Source organism: Hydra vulgaris, chromosome 10 (genome assembly GCF_038396675.1).
Source record: "Hydra vulgaris chromosome 10, alternate assembly HydraT2T_AEP".
NCBI classification, from domain to species: domain Eukaryota; kingdom Metazoa; phylum Cnidaria; class Hydrozoa; order Anthoathecata; family Hydridae; genus Hydra; species Hydra vulgaris.
The window spans coordinates 41,399,698-41,416,561 of record NC_088929.1 but is presented as its reverse complement, the minus strand read 5'-3'; the positions used below and the strand labels follow the sequence as shown (position 1 = coordinate 41,416,561).

At 28.2% G+C, this 16,864-nt stretch overlaps 1 protein-coding gene across 1 annotated transcript; it reads right to left on the bottom strand.

The window, feature by feature from the left end:
• Positions 1-292: 292 nt before the first annotated feature.
• LOC100201381 (cytochrome c oxidase subunit 6A2, mitochondrial) lies at positions 293-11,096 on the bottom strand. Its single transcript, XM_065808037.1, has 3 exons — positions 10,857-11,096; positions 8,474-8,628; positions 293-480 (listed from the first exon to the last, which is right to left on the bottom strand). Exons 1-3 carry the CDS (start codon positions 10,984-10,986, stop codon positions 403-405), a joined length of 363 nt encoding a protein of 120 aa, XP_065664109.1. The 5' UTR covers positions 10,987-11,096; the 3' UTR covers positions 293-402.
• Between the last annotated feature and the right edge of the window lie 5,768 nt (positions 11,097-16,864).

The following is a 16,864-nucleotide window of genomic DNA, read 5'->3' as shown; positions in this document are numbered from 1 at the left end:
ATCGCAGATGCTTGTTTGTTTTTAAATCCCCAAATCAGCTGATGTTATTTTTTAACTGAAAAATCTATTTAACTAAAAAAATTGTGCAACAACCTTAAATATTAAAATTGAATTATTATTTTTTGTAATTAATAATTTCGCACTATACGGTTTTATATACTATACTAGATTGATTTAAAAAATCAAGGGAAAAAAAGCAGACAAAGAGTGTTAAAAACGTGTTTAAATTGAACGCCAACTTTTCAACTTTAAAGTGTTGAATCCAGTAAAAAGATAAATAAAATAATACTAATAACAATAATTGAAAATCTATTCATATCAAAACAATATTTTGCATGGTAGGATAATAATTGTCATTGACGTGTTTATAATTAAAATTTACAATCATTTTTAACAATAACTTTATTCTTCGTAACCAGTAGGAAGAGCGTTGTTATGATTATGGAAGATCGAATGATTTCCATCTCCCCAAGGAAAAGGCTGAAAATAAAACATATTTGATTGACGCAAAACAGTTTAAGATCATATTAATAATTATATTATAACAATATAAAATTTAAATAAAAATGTAAAAAATAATAAGTATAAAAATCAGAAAGTACAAATAAAATACAAAATTTTTTAAAAGATAAAACTTTGAGTGTTAAATTTCCTTCACTCTCAAATGAATTTAATTTCGAATGGAGTTTATAATATCGAGATATGAGATAACAATAAGAGATTTTCAAATTTCAAAATCAAGATTTAAAAAAAAGAACGATATAAAGGAGGGCCCCTTCAATTTTAAGAATAATTTCATTAAGATAACTAAGTTTTTCCCAAAGCTCACATAAACTCATATCTCAAGTACCTAATACCCTGGATGTAGTTGTGTAACAAATAACCTGCTAGACACATTTATTTATAATTTTTTCAAGTTTTACTTGATACAAAAATAATTTACTTCCACGCATATTTACAAATAAAACAAATGTCAGCTTATAAAAAACTTTATGCACGCACCATATATATATACAGTGCCAGTTTTAGCACTACCAGCGCCCTGGGCGAGATTTCTACGGCGCCCCTAGCTCAATTTAACCCCATTCAAAAAAAGGCAAAGGGTAAAATAACCAATTAGTTTCGCCCCTTTATATTCGGCGCCCTGGGCCATCGCCCAACCAGGCCCTACCCTAACGCCGCCACTGTATATATATATATATATATATATATATATATATATATATATATATATATATATATATATATATATATATATATATATATATATATATATATATATATATACATATATATATATATATATATATATATATATATATATATATATATATATATATATATATATATATATATATATATATATATATATAATATATATATATATTGGCATTTAGTTTTCTAAATCTTTTGATGTCTATGATAAAGATGTACTAATTATTAACAAAAAATAATAAACCATAACTAAAAAATCCAATTTGCCAGAGTCCTGGGTTTAAAACGACTTTGAAGAAAAAAAAATTGCAGCTTTGTTTACAAACATCACGTTTTATTTTATTTTTAAACTGTTATACTAATTTAGTTACAATTAAAGTAAATTTCTTTTATACTGTGTTAATTTAGATCAGCAGGAGTTGGATGTACAAAGATAGTTAAGTGTAACTTTTTTTATTAATTTTGGTTCGTTATTTCTGAGTGAAATCTTAGGCAAGGCTCAAATTAAGTGATCCTGAATTTAATTTTTTTTTTTTATAACCGTAAATTCTCTTTTTTTTTATCACTAAACTCAATAGTTATAATTCAATAAAAAATAATTATATAGATCTTGAAATTATGATACAAAATGTCATTATAACAACAATATTCTTACTATTATTTTTATCATTATTGTTTTTATCATTATTAAAAATTATGATTTAAACTTGAATATTTTAATTCATTTGATCATCATTTGATCATCATTTTATCATCAGATAAAACTAGAAAAATACATACAATAGCGCAAATCACAACAGTCTAAAGAAATTTAGCAGTGATCAAATACTTTAATTAAAAAAAGAAATTGCGAAATAAAACAAAATACTTTTATATTTTATTTAAATTTTATTTTTTTATAAATCAAATATAACTGTCCATTTAATGTTCATAACTCTCTAACGCAGATATGTATATAAAATTATGCGAATTTTACTTTTGCACCAACCTAATAACTAATTTTAAGTATATCTTTTTTATTATTACTTTTATTATGGATTAATCAATTTCTAATTTAAAACATTTAAATTTTTTAAATAAATAGTTCCTCAAAGTTTCCTCCTAAACTAAAATTGATTTTAATGTTTCATACAATGCACGAATAGCATTAGTAGAATTTTTATTTGTTGATTTTTAAATTATTGTGCACAATTTTCAGACCTTTTGTAATTAATTTTTTTTTTATATCTTTTTTTATATATTTACAGTGCTTAAATTACCTGGTGTTTAAACAAATAATAATTTAAAATATGTGAGTTTAGACAACTATTATTTTTAAAGTAGTAAATTTATTGTTTTGCTTTTTCATCTATTTTTGCAATATGATAAATTGAGCATTTTATTAAAACAGTGTTCACGGTTTTTAATAAACTGAGAATACGAGGACCAAAAATACTTCTAGATACCAAGACCACTTAATTGGAGCCTTGATAGTTACAGATAATTTCGGTATAGTAACTATACGCAGAATTATTTTAATATATTTTTGTTGGTTTCAAATAGTGTTTATAAAATCGTGTATTTTTATAATGATTATAAATATATTTTAATAATAAAAATAAAATTTTATTAATAACCTCTCACCCAATATTGTCAATTTTTGTCTCTAATCCAAGCTTGTATTTGGCTATTCCTAGTTTTTCTTTAGGTAGCTTAGATTATCTGGTTAATTAATTAAGTGATTTAGATCTCACTAAAACATTAAACTTAAACTATCTACGAGAGGTTAAAGAAAAAGTAGGATGATTAGGTGAACCTGTTCACTCAATTATGTCACTTCTTATTACTATTCTTAACCTAACTGAGATTTTCTAAGTGATGGTCTTTGAACCAACATCTTTCACCTTAATACCAATAATTGTACCTTGTTTATAATCTCCTTGATTCAAGCAGGCATAGAGTTGCAAAAAAATGCGTTTTTTTCCTCTTGCGTTTTTTTTGTTTTTTTTTAATGTTTTTTTGACTTTTTAAACAAGTTTTTTATTTTTCTTGGTAAATAATTTGGAAGAGTTTTTGTTTTATTCTGTCTATTTATAGTATACAGTGTCTCAAAAAATTATCCGACCAAACACTTTTTTAAATATTTTTCCTAAAAAAAGTGCTGTATTTTCGTAAATTTAGACTTTTTTGGTAAACTCAAGATTAATAAAAATAAAAGAACATGTTTTTAAATAGATTTTCTTTATTTCAATGTAAAATATGAATCACAAAGTTTTCAGTCTTTAAATAAATGAACTTAGGTCGTTTTTTTATTGTCAAAAAAATATTCGACCAAACGCATTATTTGTTCCATAATAAATTATTATATAACAAAACAACTATTTTAATACTTTGTTGGGCCTCCCTTTGCTTGGATTACAGCTTCTAGACGTCTAGGCATTGATTCGACTAAAGATTTTGTTTCTTCTGATTGAATCTTTTCCCAGGCTTCTTCAATTGCCACTTTGAGGTTTTCTTTTTTGGAAAATGACCGATCTCCAATTTTTCGGTCTACAATTTCCCACAAATGTTCAATGGGATTAAGGTCCGGTGATTGTGCAGGCCATTCCAAGACCTCAACATTATTTTCAGCAAACCACTCCTTTGTTTTAGTGGCACAATGCTTGGGATCGTTAACTTGCTGAAATGTAAAAGCAGATCCTAGCTGAAGTTTTCGAGCAGATGACTTCAAATTTTGCTTTAATATGTTTCTGTATTGCACCTGATCCATTATAGTATCAATAAATCGGAGTTTTCCAACACCCTTCCAAGCCATTGAACCCCATACCATCACGTTACCGCCACCATACTTGACAGTTCCTCTCACGCAGCTTAATTTGTAGGCTTCTCCGGCTTTTCTCCAAACTTTTTGGGCTCCATCAGATGACTTTAAGTTGAATTTCGATTCGTCGCCTTACAGGATCTTTTTCCAGAAACTTAACGGCATGTTTTTGAACTTCTTAGCTAACTCCAATCTTCTTTTCATGTGTTTCTTCCTCAAATATGGTTTATTACGCACAAGTCGTCCTTGAAATCCCTGGTCTCGGATACGATTTCTGATTGTCTGATGGGATAATTTGATTCCATAATTCTCTTCAGCTTGCTTATCCAGTTTTCGAGCAGAAATGAAGCGATTTTTCTTGACTTGTATAATTAAGTTTCTATCAAAACTCTTAGAAGTCTTTTTTTTGCGACCCTGGCCTTCTTTTGTGGCTGTTGTTCCGATCAAATTATACTTCTTCATTATGTTGGATACTGAATTATGAGGAATTCCAGTCTCTTGCTGCACCTGACGATAGGTTTTACCCTGATCGACTAGATCGACAGCTAAATTTCTCTGAGAAACAGTGCAGTGACGTTTACCTCCAACCATTTTACTTAAAAAAACATTAAACCTTTTTTTTATACAAAACTTTTTTTTTACTACAAAAAAACAGTTTTTTGTTATTAATTTCATTAATTGTATAAAAATTTGCTAAAATATTTCAACAAATTTCACATAAAATTAATTAAACTTTCATAAATATGGCTTGGTCGGATAATTTTTTTACAAGCTTATTCAGTACTAAGTTTCTTTTAGGTCAAATAATAAACCAACTGAAGCATGAATCAAATATAATGAACGCTTAATAACATACTATTCCCAATAGAATTAAATTGACAGACAAAGTTTTTAGTATAATTTAGAGCGTAAACATTTTTTATTGGGAAAAACTTTTTTGGTCGGATAATTTTTTGAGACACTGTATGATCATTATAATCACAAATATAATGTATAAACACCAATTTAAATCTAATGTTTTAATAAAAAATTTAAAGAGCTATTTATTAAGTATATTTATTAGGCGGTTTAGTATTAAGTTAGTTATAAATCTAGGTATATTGTATAAGAATGTTTATTTGCCATGTTTTACTTCTTAAATATTGCTGTACATCCTAAATATTACACTCATTATATACAGAAACTATACTTGTCCATGACAAAATAACCATTTTTCATAATTTAAATATACTAATATACAATATGATGCTTATTTTATATCAGACTTCAAATCTTTAAAGAAATAGACAACCCTAATATTTATTATGTAATAATTTAGTTTTACATTGTTTGTTACATAATTTAAATTATATCGCCAGTAACCCCTTACAAAATAAACCTTAACTTTATTTAATTTACATATTCTAATATTTTTGAATAATAATGTTTTATTAGTTTTAATTTGTTATTAATTTAGTGCTAAGTAGTGTAGCACTGTGTAGTGTAGTATATACTCAATTAAAAAAAAGGATAAATATTTAAGCAAAAAAATTCAATAATTTAGTAATTTTAACATGTATTTAAACTATAAGATATTCTAATTAGGTGTGCTTTCTGAGTTCAAGTCTTCCTGCCCTATACTACCTTCATCTAATGATTCATAAACAAAGTCACTGTCTATATTAAATGCTTCAGACTCTGACCAAGGCATTGAAGTGCTAGGAACTTTATTCACACTTGCATTATTAATTTGAGGAGTAGTTATGCTTGTACCATTTTCATAACTGGTGTTTTCAACATTTTCAAGTTTTAAATTTTGTGAAATGAAAACTAGTTTTCCAGCCCTTTCAGTCGTTAAGTGATTTCTTTTTGCACTATGAATGTTAGAATAAGCGCTAAAACTTCTCTCACATACTGCACTTGAAGCTGGTAGCTGAAGAATTCTAGACAAACTTTTAATAGTTCAGTAAAGGAACACAACTCTTTCCACCAATTTATGGGTTGAGTTATTCTACCTGCAGTCCAAATAAAAGGTTTTGAAAAAATACCACCATTTGATTGGTAATTAGCCAAGTCAAACATCACAATTTCTTTGTTTACTTCATACTTACTTGCAGCAATGTTGTGTATTGCCTCACATGCATCAATCTATAAAAAGATTTTTTTTTCAATAATTTTACAATTACTTTATTAATTTAAATAGTATTTTCAAATTTTAAAATAGTATTTAACATTATTCAAAATTTTTCCAAAATTTTACTTTTAATGCCCAAGCCATTTAAGCCTTGGGCATTAAAAGTAAAACTTGGTTTTAAGAATCATATTTGAATTATGTAAATACCTTTTGTTCTCTAGTCAAGATTCTGCCTTGAAATTTGGGATCTAGTATATTGGCAGCCAAGTGAATTTCTGTTAAACAAAAATCTTTTCTTTTCTTAAAGATTTTTTTGGCTTCTTCTTCTTCCTTTTTTGAGAATGGGCTAACTGTTAAGTTTTTAGAGTAAAGTAATTTATTAAATCTATTTTTATGATTGTATAATAAAATTAGTTACATAGTTCAATTTTTTTTGTAATATACATTATATTTATACTTTTAGTTGTATTACCTAGTTCGCACAGGTAGTTTCAAGGAAACTGAACTAATTTGAGTTCCGTTTTTAGACATAATGTCAAAGCAAAAGGAACATTTAACTCTTTCCATTTTTCTAATTTGTTTCATGGATATAAATTGGCAACTATGGTTTTTTTTCTCCCTCTTGTATGGCCTGCTTTACTCATTTTTAAAACTAAAATTTACTACGTTATGCAAAATATCTAAAATTTAAATATAATTAAATAGAGAACATAATTGATTATTGAAAAGAGCTTTAAAAACTGCTTATAACTTTTTATTTGCAACTCAAAACCTTATAAGTAAAGTAAATTAATAATAATAATAATAATACATACATACATACATACATACATACATATATATATATATATATATATATATATATATATCAAATATTAAATAAAATTAGGTAAATGTATTTAAGTATAATAAATTTAGGTAAAAAGTGTTTATTGTGTCAATATATAACAATAAAGTCAATAAAAATTAAATAGAGGAAGATAAAGTTAACTAATAATTTTTTATACAGGACTGCTATAACCGTGTTAACCTAAACATTAACAATAAAACCTTTAAACATACCAAAAGAAAAAGAATTTTAGTCAAATTAAACCTTTGTTTTCCTATATAAATCTGAAATTAAAATGTGTTTAATAATATTGCCATTAAAGTTAAATTTAGTAGTTTAAATGATGAATTTTTAAATATTTCCCAAAAAAACCAAAAAAACAAGAACCAAAAAAACGTGTCACATCTCTAAGCAGGCATATAATCTTTCATTCCTTCTAAACGATTATAAGTCAAGCTTCACATTAATCCATTATTCCTTTTTTTTTTTGTTAAATTTTATTGCAACCATTTGTTTCTTCTTACAAAAGTATATATAACTTAATAAAAACTATAAATAAAACTATAAACTTAAATGAATTTTTTTAACTGCCTGCATGAAAATAATATCTATGGTTCTAACTGTGCTCTAAAAATTCTAATATGCATTAGATTAAAGCAGTGAGGTAAAGGCTATCATTCCTGACATATCAAAGGCTTCAAATAAAACCTGACATGATGGTCTTCTCCATAAGCTCACTACATATGGTAAATCTAAGTAATATTTTAAAATTGTTAAATGATTTTTTTAGCCATTTTTTGAAATATATCAACACAGGTTAATACCCTTATTCGCTATAAAAACTGATAGTTGTAAAATGGCTGCATCTAAATGTTTAGCTTTGCAGATTAGTTTATTACTTCTAGGCTACATTGTAAAAGCATTTTAAAAAGATATTAAGAAATCACCTTTCAAAATAAACAGCTGATATATTCACCTAACAGCATCATAGGGCTCAGCAAAGCAATTGGTGGCATTATGTTTATATACACTATATTATATCCATATCCATTGCCATAAATAATCTACATATTATGCTGACCTAATTCCATACAGAATTTAAGCAAAATTTTTTATTAAAAAAAAAAAAAAAAAAAAAAAAAACTACGCTGTCAAAAAGGGTCTAGAATAGCCCTTGCATAACTCCCTTGCATGCTCTCCCTATATCAATCAATGTATGTACTGAATTCCTCACAATTCCCTAAATCAATATGACATCAGATTGCTCATCTAAAAAATTTTCTACTTGTGTGTATATTTAATTATATATATCTAAAAAATTATAATTTATTGATGATTAATAACAAAAAACTAAACACTAAAAAAAAAAACAGCAAATGCAGAATATATGAATTCGTCATTAAGGGTAACATTTATTTAAAACTCTACACACCACAATTTGAAAGAGAAAATCAGATAATAAACATAAGTAGAAAATATTTTATCTGTAATCTTATAGAAATTACCATTATTATACCTTGTTTCTGATTCTTAGATGTGAATATGGTATAAATTCTGGTCTATGAAAATGAGCTTCATGTTCTGCTTCAGTGGTCATAACATGATAACCAACGAGAGCAATCAATGGAAGAGCTCCAAATAGTGTTAAGCGCTTCCATAACTTAGCAGTAACTAAAATAAAAAAATATTGTAATAAAATAGTTATCCACTATTATTTTAAAACTAACAGGTCTGTATTAACGGGGTGTGAGAGTTACTTACTGAGGGCAAGTTTTGCAATACTCATTAAAATAAAAATAGTAAAACTAATTTAATATCATCTAATATCAGTCTAACACCATTTTGACTTAAAAAAAAGAAGTAAACAGACAACACGCATGACAATTTCTGATTCTTTTAATGCCGATAACTAATGCTTGTTTTAATGAGCACTTTAAATACTGCTTTAAATAGCTTTAAAAGAATTTGTTATGAATCCAAAACCAGAAGTTTGGGACCATGACATAAAGTACAAAATAATAAAAACCAAGCCAGAAATTTGGGACCATGACATAAAATACAAAATAATAAAAAAATTCTTATTTGAAACCTAAAACATTTTTTTTAATCAAGGTTGGGTATAAGCATAATGTAATTGCATTTGAAAATAAAATACAAAAATCTGTAAGCAAAAATATAAAATAAAATTTATTCTAACAACATTGTTCTACAAGATTAATTGAAAAATACTACTAACCACTATCCTAAATGCTATTATAAATATTTTACTGGGCCCTGCTAAAGAAGTTAAGATAACAAGCAGAATTAATTAATTCTGCGCCCATTTAAGTAGAACATAAGGTAAAGGAAAAAATCATTTAAGTGAAAGAAAGACTACAGAAAGTCATCCATTAGATGACTTTCTTAAATAACAAGGTTTTTTCTCCTTGAGATCTTCTTTTGTCCACTGGATTTTATATGCAACTTTTCACATTTAGAGTATATTTTTGTGCACTGTTTAGACTTTACACTTTCTCTGTGCCTATAAACATACATGGTATATTATGATTCTCCATATGTAAGCAAATACATACATATAAAGATCAGAATTAGGGTCAGCATTCAGCATTGCCAAATGTTAACCTTAATTCTGAGGGCTGCATATAAATAAGTCCATGTTAATCAAATACCAACATTAATATGTCAGTGAGGATCAAAACAAGGAGTTAATTAAGCGTAAAGATACACTCAAAATACTTAGTATTACAAATATAGAAAAAATATATATAACAAATATAAAACTGGATTTTACAGAAACTTAAATTGAATATTAAAAACTTGAACTAAATAATAAACATAAGAAGAGGATGGAACTAATAAACAAAAAATAAGCCAAAAACAGTAAATATTAAAGAAGTAGCATAACGGGAAATACTTCTTTAATAAGAGGTAACATAATTTCCAATTAAATTTTCCAAAATAAAGATGAAAACTTCAAATATCAATTTTTCACATCTTCAATATTATGATTCATCATATTTAATCCCACCTAGCTACAAGCCTACCCACTCACTCAAAAAAAAGCCTGGTTAACATGCACAAGTAACTAAAATTTTAGTTTAATTATTTATTGGTTGATTTTTAAACTAATGTACATTTTTTTCAGATGTTGTAAAAGTTTCTGTTTATAAACATTGCTAAAGTTATTATTAGTTGTATTTATTTTTTACTAAACTTTTTTCTATTTTAATTGAAAATAACTGAAATAAAAGTGAGTTTAGTAAAAATATAATACAAAAAAAAAATAATTAGTATATCATAAATTATTGTTTTAATCTTATATATTATAATACTTATATATTATAATACTTATATATTATAATACTTATATAATATTTATAATACTTGGGTAATAATTTTTTTTATACAAATATAAATTTGTGTGTAAATCAAAACTATTTAAAACAAAAACAATATAATAATTAACGCCTTTGGTTCCATAAAGATGATGGTGAAACTAAAGCAATTTGTGCTAGGTTTATGCCATAATAATTTTTGCAAAAATTTTTTAATAAAAATGAATGATTAATCTAATCAAACACAGCTTACTTAAAAAATCACCTTGTTTAGGCTTAAACATAGTTTTAATGTTTTAGAAAAGCTTTGTAAAAACAATCTTAATTTTACAAAACTATATGCTAGATGAGAATCAACAAATTATTATGAATCTTCAGAAATTATCGACTAAATATTAAAAAATGTAATTCCATTTATATGATAAATGAAATTCTGAAGATTTATAACACTCTATAAATTACTTTTGTCTACATAAAAAAGATAAAAACAAATTTAAAATTATTTTTAACCTTTAAAAAATATTATAACAAAGCAAACCAACTAAAGTGGAATTATTAGCTAACCTTCTGCGTGTGCTATTTCAGAAGCTATAGCATCATTATAAGCCTTCAAAGCTAGAGCAGCTTTGTCAGATGAACTATGACGAACAGCGAGACGAAAAGCTGGTGAGATTTTAAAAATACGATGCAGCATTTTAGTGCGACAAAACTTAAATCCTACAAACGTAGTCCTTTCACTTAACTCGGTTTAAATTTTTCTAAATGTCCGAGTCTTTTTTCTAACCAGATACTCTGGTTAACCAGCCAATGGTTAATAGGCATGAGTTTACTCTCCGTAATTCCTGGTTCCCACCTAATGGTTTTTATATAGCCTGGTTCTCACTACATAAAATTGTTTATTTTAGAGGGACAAATGAAGTGTTATAGGTTATTCAAATAACAGTCATTATTAAATTTTCAAAAATACCTATAGCTTAGTGTTAGATCATCAAAGTTTGATGATCAAACTCCAATATAGTATATAGAATATAAATATTTTTTTATTCTACGGAAAGATCCTCTTAGTTAGGAAAAGAGCAAATTTCTGCCTTTTTTTTTCAGGAAAACTTTACGCCACTTTTAATTTTAAGATTGCCAAATCTTGGAATCTTAGAATTTAACCAATGTTTTTTAAAAAACCCAATAAAACGGTAACGAATGCTAATCGAACAATTGATTATGCCTTTTTTTTGAATATTTTCAAAGTAATTGTATAGACAATAAAAAAAGATTGAAGATAACAAAATTTACCAAATTTATAAAAACATTAAAAAAAAAGAAGTTAAAAATGTTTAAAAAAATAAAAATCTTAGATTTTCAAGTGTTTAAAAAATGAATAGGATCAATAGTATATTATACAAAAGTACATATTACCAAATACAATTGGCTTCGGCATGATTCATAAGGTATGGCATGATTTTATTAAATTTAAAATTTTGGGAGTGGTTTTATCATTTAATAAGTATTTTTAAGCAGCTTTCGTCTCAAAAAATTGTCCAAATATTTTTTCGCATAAAAATAAGCTTATAAATGACAATATTTTATGTAAATAATATAAAAATGAAAGCAGTTTTAAGGCTTCAAAAATAAATCTTTAACAATATATACAATGTATCTTATTTAAATTCGCCCCCACCTTGAGTTTGCTTGAGTTTCCTACAATATCATTTATGAAAATCGCTTCCAACAGCTCGGTCTAAAAACACTTGAAGAACACCGTAAAAGAGCAGACCTTTACCTCACATGGAAAGCACTTTCTCAAGTAGCAATGAACGCTCCATCAATCAATACTTTCAAAGAGAGCATAACAAAATAACTTTTAAAGACACAATTGCTGCTTTGTCAGTAGCTTCTGTGTATTTTTTCGTCAGCATAGAGGGGCTTGGTGTAGCGCCTCTTCATCAAACTATAAACAGATTTATTGTGTTTTTTATTTTTATTTACTTATTTTTTTTATTTTTTAATATTTTGATGATTGAATAACAATAAATAAATAAAAAGCGCGTGCTTGTTAAAACAATTTACAAGGAAACGTGATTTTATAAAATAAACAAATTTGTTACTGGCTTGTTTTTTAGTACTGCAAAAAAAAAAAATTTTTTTAAGTAAACGAGACGAGCTCCCTTCGTACCAAGGTACTACTCGTACGCTAAGTAATCGTAGCCGGGATTTGAATCTGAAATCCTACTGATACGACTAATGATAATTTAGAAACTTAGCAGCGCTCTTACCAACTGAGCTATGACGGCAATAAATAGAATGGGCAAGAATTGTTTTACTAAAACCAAGCTTTAAGTCTAACTTTACAGTTTCATTAATAATGTTTTAGAGATCAGAATTGATGTTTATCACAGCAAATCTGGTATCCAAAACATTATCGACCACTTTGTTTATTAAAACAAAAAATGGTAAATGGTATTTTAGTCACTTCTTTCATGAAAAAGGAAGTAAGATACTTTCAAGGGAGTTTTTTTCCTATGGAAAAAAAAAAAGCTTTACTAAATGAATCAGTTTTTTTTAAAAAGGCGAATTTGCTCAAAACTTCTTAAGGAAATTCGCCCTTTTAAAAAACACTGATTCAAATGAGTTCGATGTGGGTTCCGTGTGGGCAGGGGCGGGTTTATCACTCGCTAAGAAGGGGGCTAAAAAGGTCTGAAAAAAAAAAAAAAAAGATTCGTATGTTTTCATTTAAAAGTAACTTTCTTTTTTAATCTTTTGTACTTTAGTGTAATAATCAAGTTCATATACGTATAACTACGTATAACAGGCATAATAGTCCAATTCTGTAAAATAGTCAATATTCAAAAGAATATTTCTGAAAAAAATCCCAAGGGGGGCTATTACCCAATGCCTCCCCCTCTCCTAAAATCCACCACTGCGTGTGAGATACACAAGAATCCACGAGGAACCCATGTTGGGCAAGCTATTTATTACACTGGGCTATTAACATTTTTAAATATTATATGCAAAGTTTGGATTCAGATTTGTTCAGTACTCTAGTCAATAAGTTTAGTGTAGGCTTTTTTTGAGATCTTATCCGCCATACATCATCTCACTGGTATATTAAGATGATCTTTACTTTAAAATATCTTTTTTTTTTCTTTCAAAAAATTGCAACATTTTTTTTTCTCCCAGCTTTAAACTGCCTTGTATATGTATATGTATATATATAAATAAATTTATTTTTTGTGTGTGTTTTATATAGTTGGAGGTACCTTAGTTACCACACCGTAGCGGAAATAATTTATTTGAAAAAAAATTTATCCACCAGAAACGGTTTGCATTTTCTAAACCAAGAAATATCCTGCTATAATAATCTAAATTTCGAAAATATTCTGTCGACGTCTTTTTAAAAAAAAAGGGGGTTAAACGGACAGGTCATGAATTTTTGGTGTTCAAGATAGGTAACTTCCAGAAATGCTACAAACGTTAAATTTTCTAATAATAATACTGGTGTCAAATAAGAACGTTTAACAATAAAAAAAAACAATCATCAGGGTCTGGAAACAATATTACCCAGAAAATTCGGGTCCCACTGTCCCATATGTGAAAGGAAAAGAAAAAAAGTTGTTTTTTTCAAGTTAAACTAGATCAAAATTTATTGAAAAAATTAATTTATATAAAGAAAGTTTCTTGTCGTTCAAAAATGGCGACCAAGTAAAGTGGGATATCAACTTTACTAGGTCATAACTTTTCAACTAAATCTTTTCTTTATGTGTGTTTGTGTTTTGTTTGAACATTTAGTATGGTGTTCATTCGCCAGTAAGTTAATTTATATATGTTTGTATTCTGTCTGTTTATGTTTATATGTATGTTTGTGTTCTGTCTGAACCTCTAATGCGGTGTTTACTCACCCGTAAGTTACTTTATATATGTATATTTGTGTTCTATTTAAATTTCCTGTTTAAATGTTGAAATCTGTTTTGATGCAGAGTGAGCTCATTAACTAACGAATTATTCCGACTATTAAACCTACGACTGTTTAACCTTTAGCATTTTGCTTGATGTGGTGTTTTTCCTAATGCATTTCCAAAATACCATGCCTAATGTTATAAGGTATTGTTTGTTGAAAGTAGCTTTTTTTAACTACTCCAGGTTAGGTCAGGATCATCACGATAACCCTGCTACTGGTATTATGTAACCCATTAATACCTTCCCTATGCTCTGCTGTTTTTGAAGGGTGTGCTTTTTTAGGCAAAGGCTAGGAGGAACAAATTTCAACTTAAAACTCCCTTGCCTTGGGGCTCTTGCATCCAGCTGCTGTCTTGTAGAAGGTCTGCCAGGCAAAGACTTCAGCCTCGAAACTCTTCGTTATCTATTAGGCTGGAGTAGATGTAAACCATTGTTACATTGTTTCCTGCTTAGAATGATGAATGCTTGATCTTCTTGAATCTACTCATAGGCTTTTGCCTTTGCATTCTTCGTAGTGGCTATGCAATTCTTCCTGTAATTTTTTATGATGGTTCAACTCTGAAACTAAGTTTAATGGTTCTGAGCCCGGGTGGTAGTAAGGTTTTCCGAATTTTGTGGTAGCTCTCAGAGAGGCTGATTCCATAAACAGCTACAAAATATCAGAGTATTAACAGTGGCATGCTGTGCATGGATGGTGTTCCTGTTCATGCTTTTAGTGCGCATTGTTGAGGCTACATAATAAGCCCTATGTTACGACTTATTATTAATTAACAAGACTAAGACAACTACATAGCTCATTGCTTAGGAGGCCGCGCTCTATTTATGAATGAAACGTGTTCTCTTTAAACTTAAATCATACCATAAATAACTCATAATATTAAACATAAAAAAAACCATTCCCACCACCTAAGTGTATATATCTTTTACAAATATTTGTGGTTTGCGAAGCAGCCTTCCAACAGTTGAATCTTACAAAACTCTTACTCTTGCCAAACTTGCCAAACTTGCTTGCTTTTAGTGATACTAATTTAAGTTTTGCTATTCCTTCCTCTGATCTTAGTGTTGGTGGGTACTATCCTTTGATTCGCAAAGACTTCAATAGCAACATGCTTAGCTTGGGGGTATACATATGCATCAATTCATCTATTTGTCGTGAAATCAGGTTCGAAACCTTTAACCATTCTTTAATGTGCTACCTATGTGTTAACGCCAAAAATTCGTTCTTTATTTTTTTCCTTCTTTCCAAGACTGCACTCTCTTAGATGTAATTTCTGATCAAATTGATCATGCGCTCTCTTTCTTAACCTCTCTGCCAATATTGTTGTTGTTAGTGACTTTATTCCTCATCACACTGAATGGCTTGGCTCTAACGTCACTGACTCTGCTGGTACTAAAGCCTATAATTTCTACATTTAAATCTCTTACTTAGATATTTAACTTTGTGAGCCGTTTTCCTGACAACCATAATAATTTACCTTCGCTCCTTGATTTATGTCTTGTCTCTGATCCAAGGTCGTGTTCAGTTTCTCTTTTTCCTCTCTTAGGTGGCTCTGACCATGCAATGATCTCTTTAAATCTTTTATCTTGTACTTCTTTTTCAGACTCCTATCATCGCACTACTTACTACTACTTTAAAGTTGACTGGGATTTTAGTGATTTTCTTAGTGACGGTCCTTGGGCTGATGTCTTTTCTCTCGCAGCTGATAAATGCGCCTCCGACGTAACCACCAGGATTTAGGCAGGAATAAAAGCTTTTATTTTTTCTCGTCGGTTTCAAGTCAAGCCTCATTCTACTCAACGGTTTTCACTTTCTTGTGTAGCTGCAATATCTAATCGTAATCATTTTTTTTTCACCTTTTTCAAAAGATCAGTTCTTTTAAGAACAAAAATTTATTATTGCAAGAAATCGATGTAAAAAAGATGCTGTCTGACTCTAAGCTCCATTATTCTTAATTCACTAAATCTCATATTTTATCTCAGTTTCCAAAAGTGTCTAGAGACTTTTGGAAAATCTTCAACAGCTTTATTAACAAGGGCAGGTCTAACATTCTATCTCTCATTTATGGGTACCTCTTGCTTAGTACCTCTATTTACTTTATCTTTGAACCTCTCGCAAGGATAAAGCAGAACTATTCAAAAATAACTTTTCTTCTAATTCGAGTCTTGGTTCTTATAGCCACTCTCTTCCTTCCATTCTAATTAAACAGGTTAACCCATTGTTAGACATTCCAATTACTCCAGCTTCTGTTTCTAAAGTCATATTTCAATTATATTCTTTTAAGGCTTGTAGTCAAGACAACATTCCTGTCTTAACCTTAAAAGTTTTTCTTCAGAACTCTATTTACTTCTCTCTAAACTATTTAATAAGTGCTTGATTGAGTCTTGTTTCCTGCCTGCTGGATAATGGCATTCTTTGTTCTAATTTTCAAAAAATCCGTAGAATTTCTGACTCCTCCAATTATTGTCCAATCACTCATCTTTCTGTTACTAGCAAGGTCTTTGAGAGTTTGATCAACAAATCTCTCACATCAAATACTGGCAGACAATCAATACGGTTCTGATCCTCTCGCTTGATAACTGCTCTAGATGAAAGATTTTCTCATGCATTATATGGAAGTGGC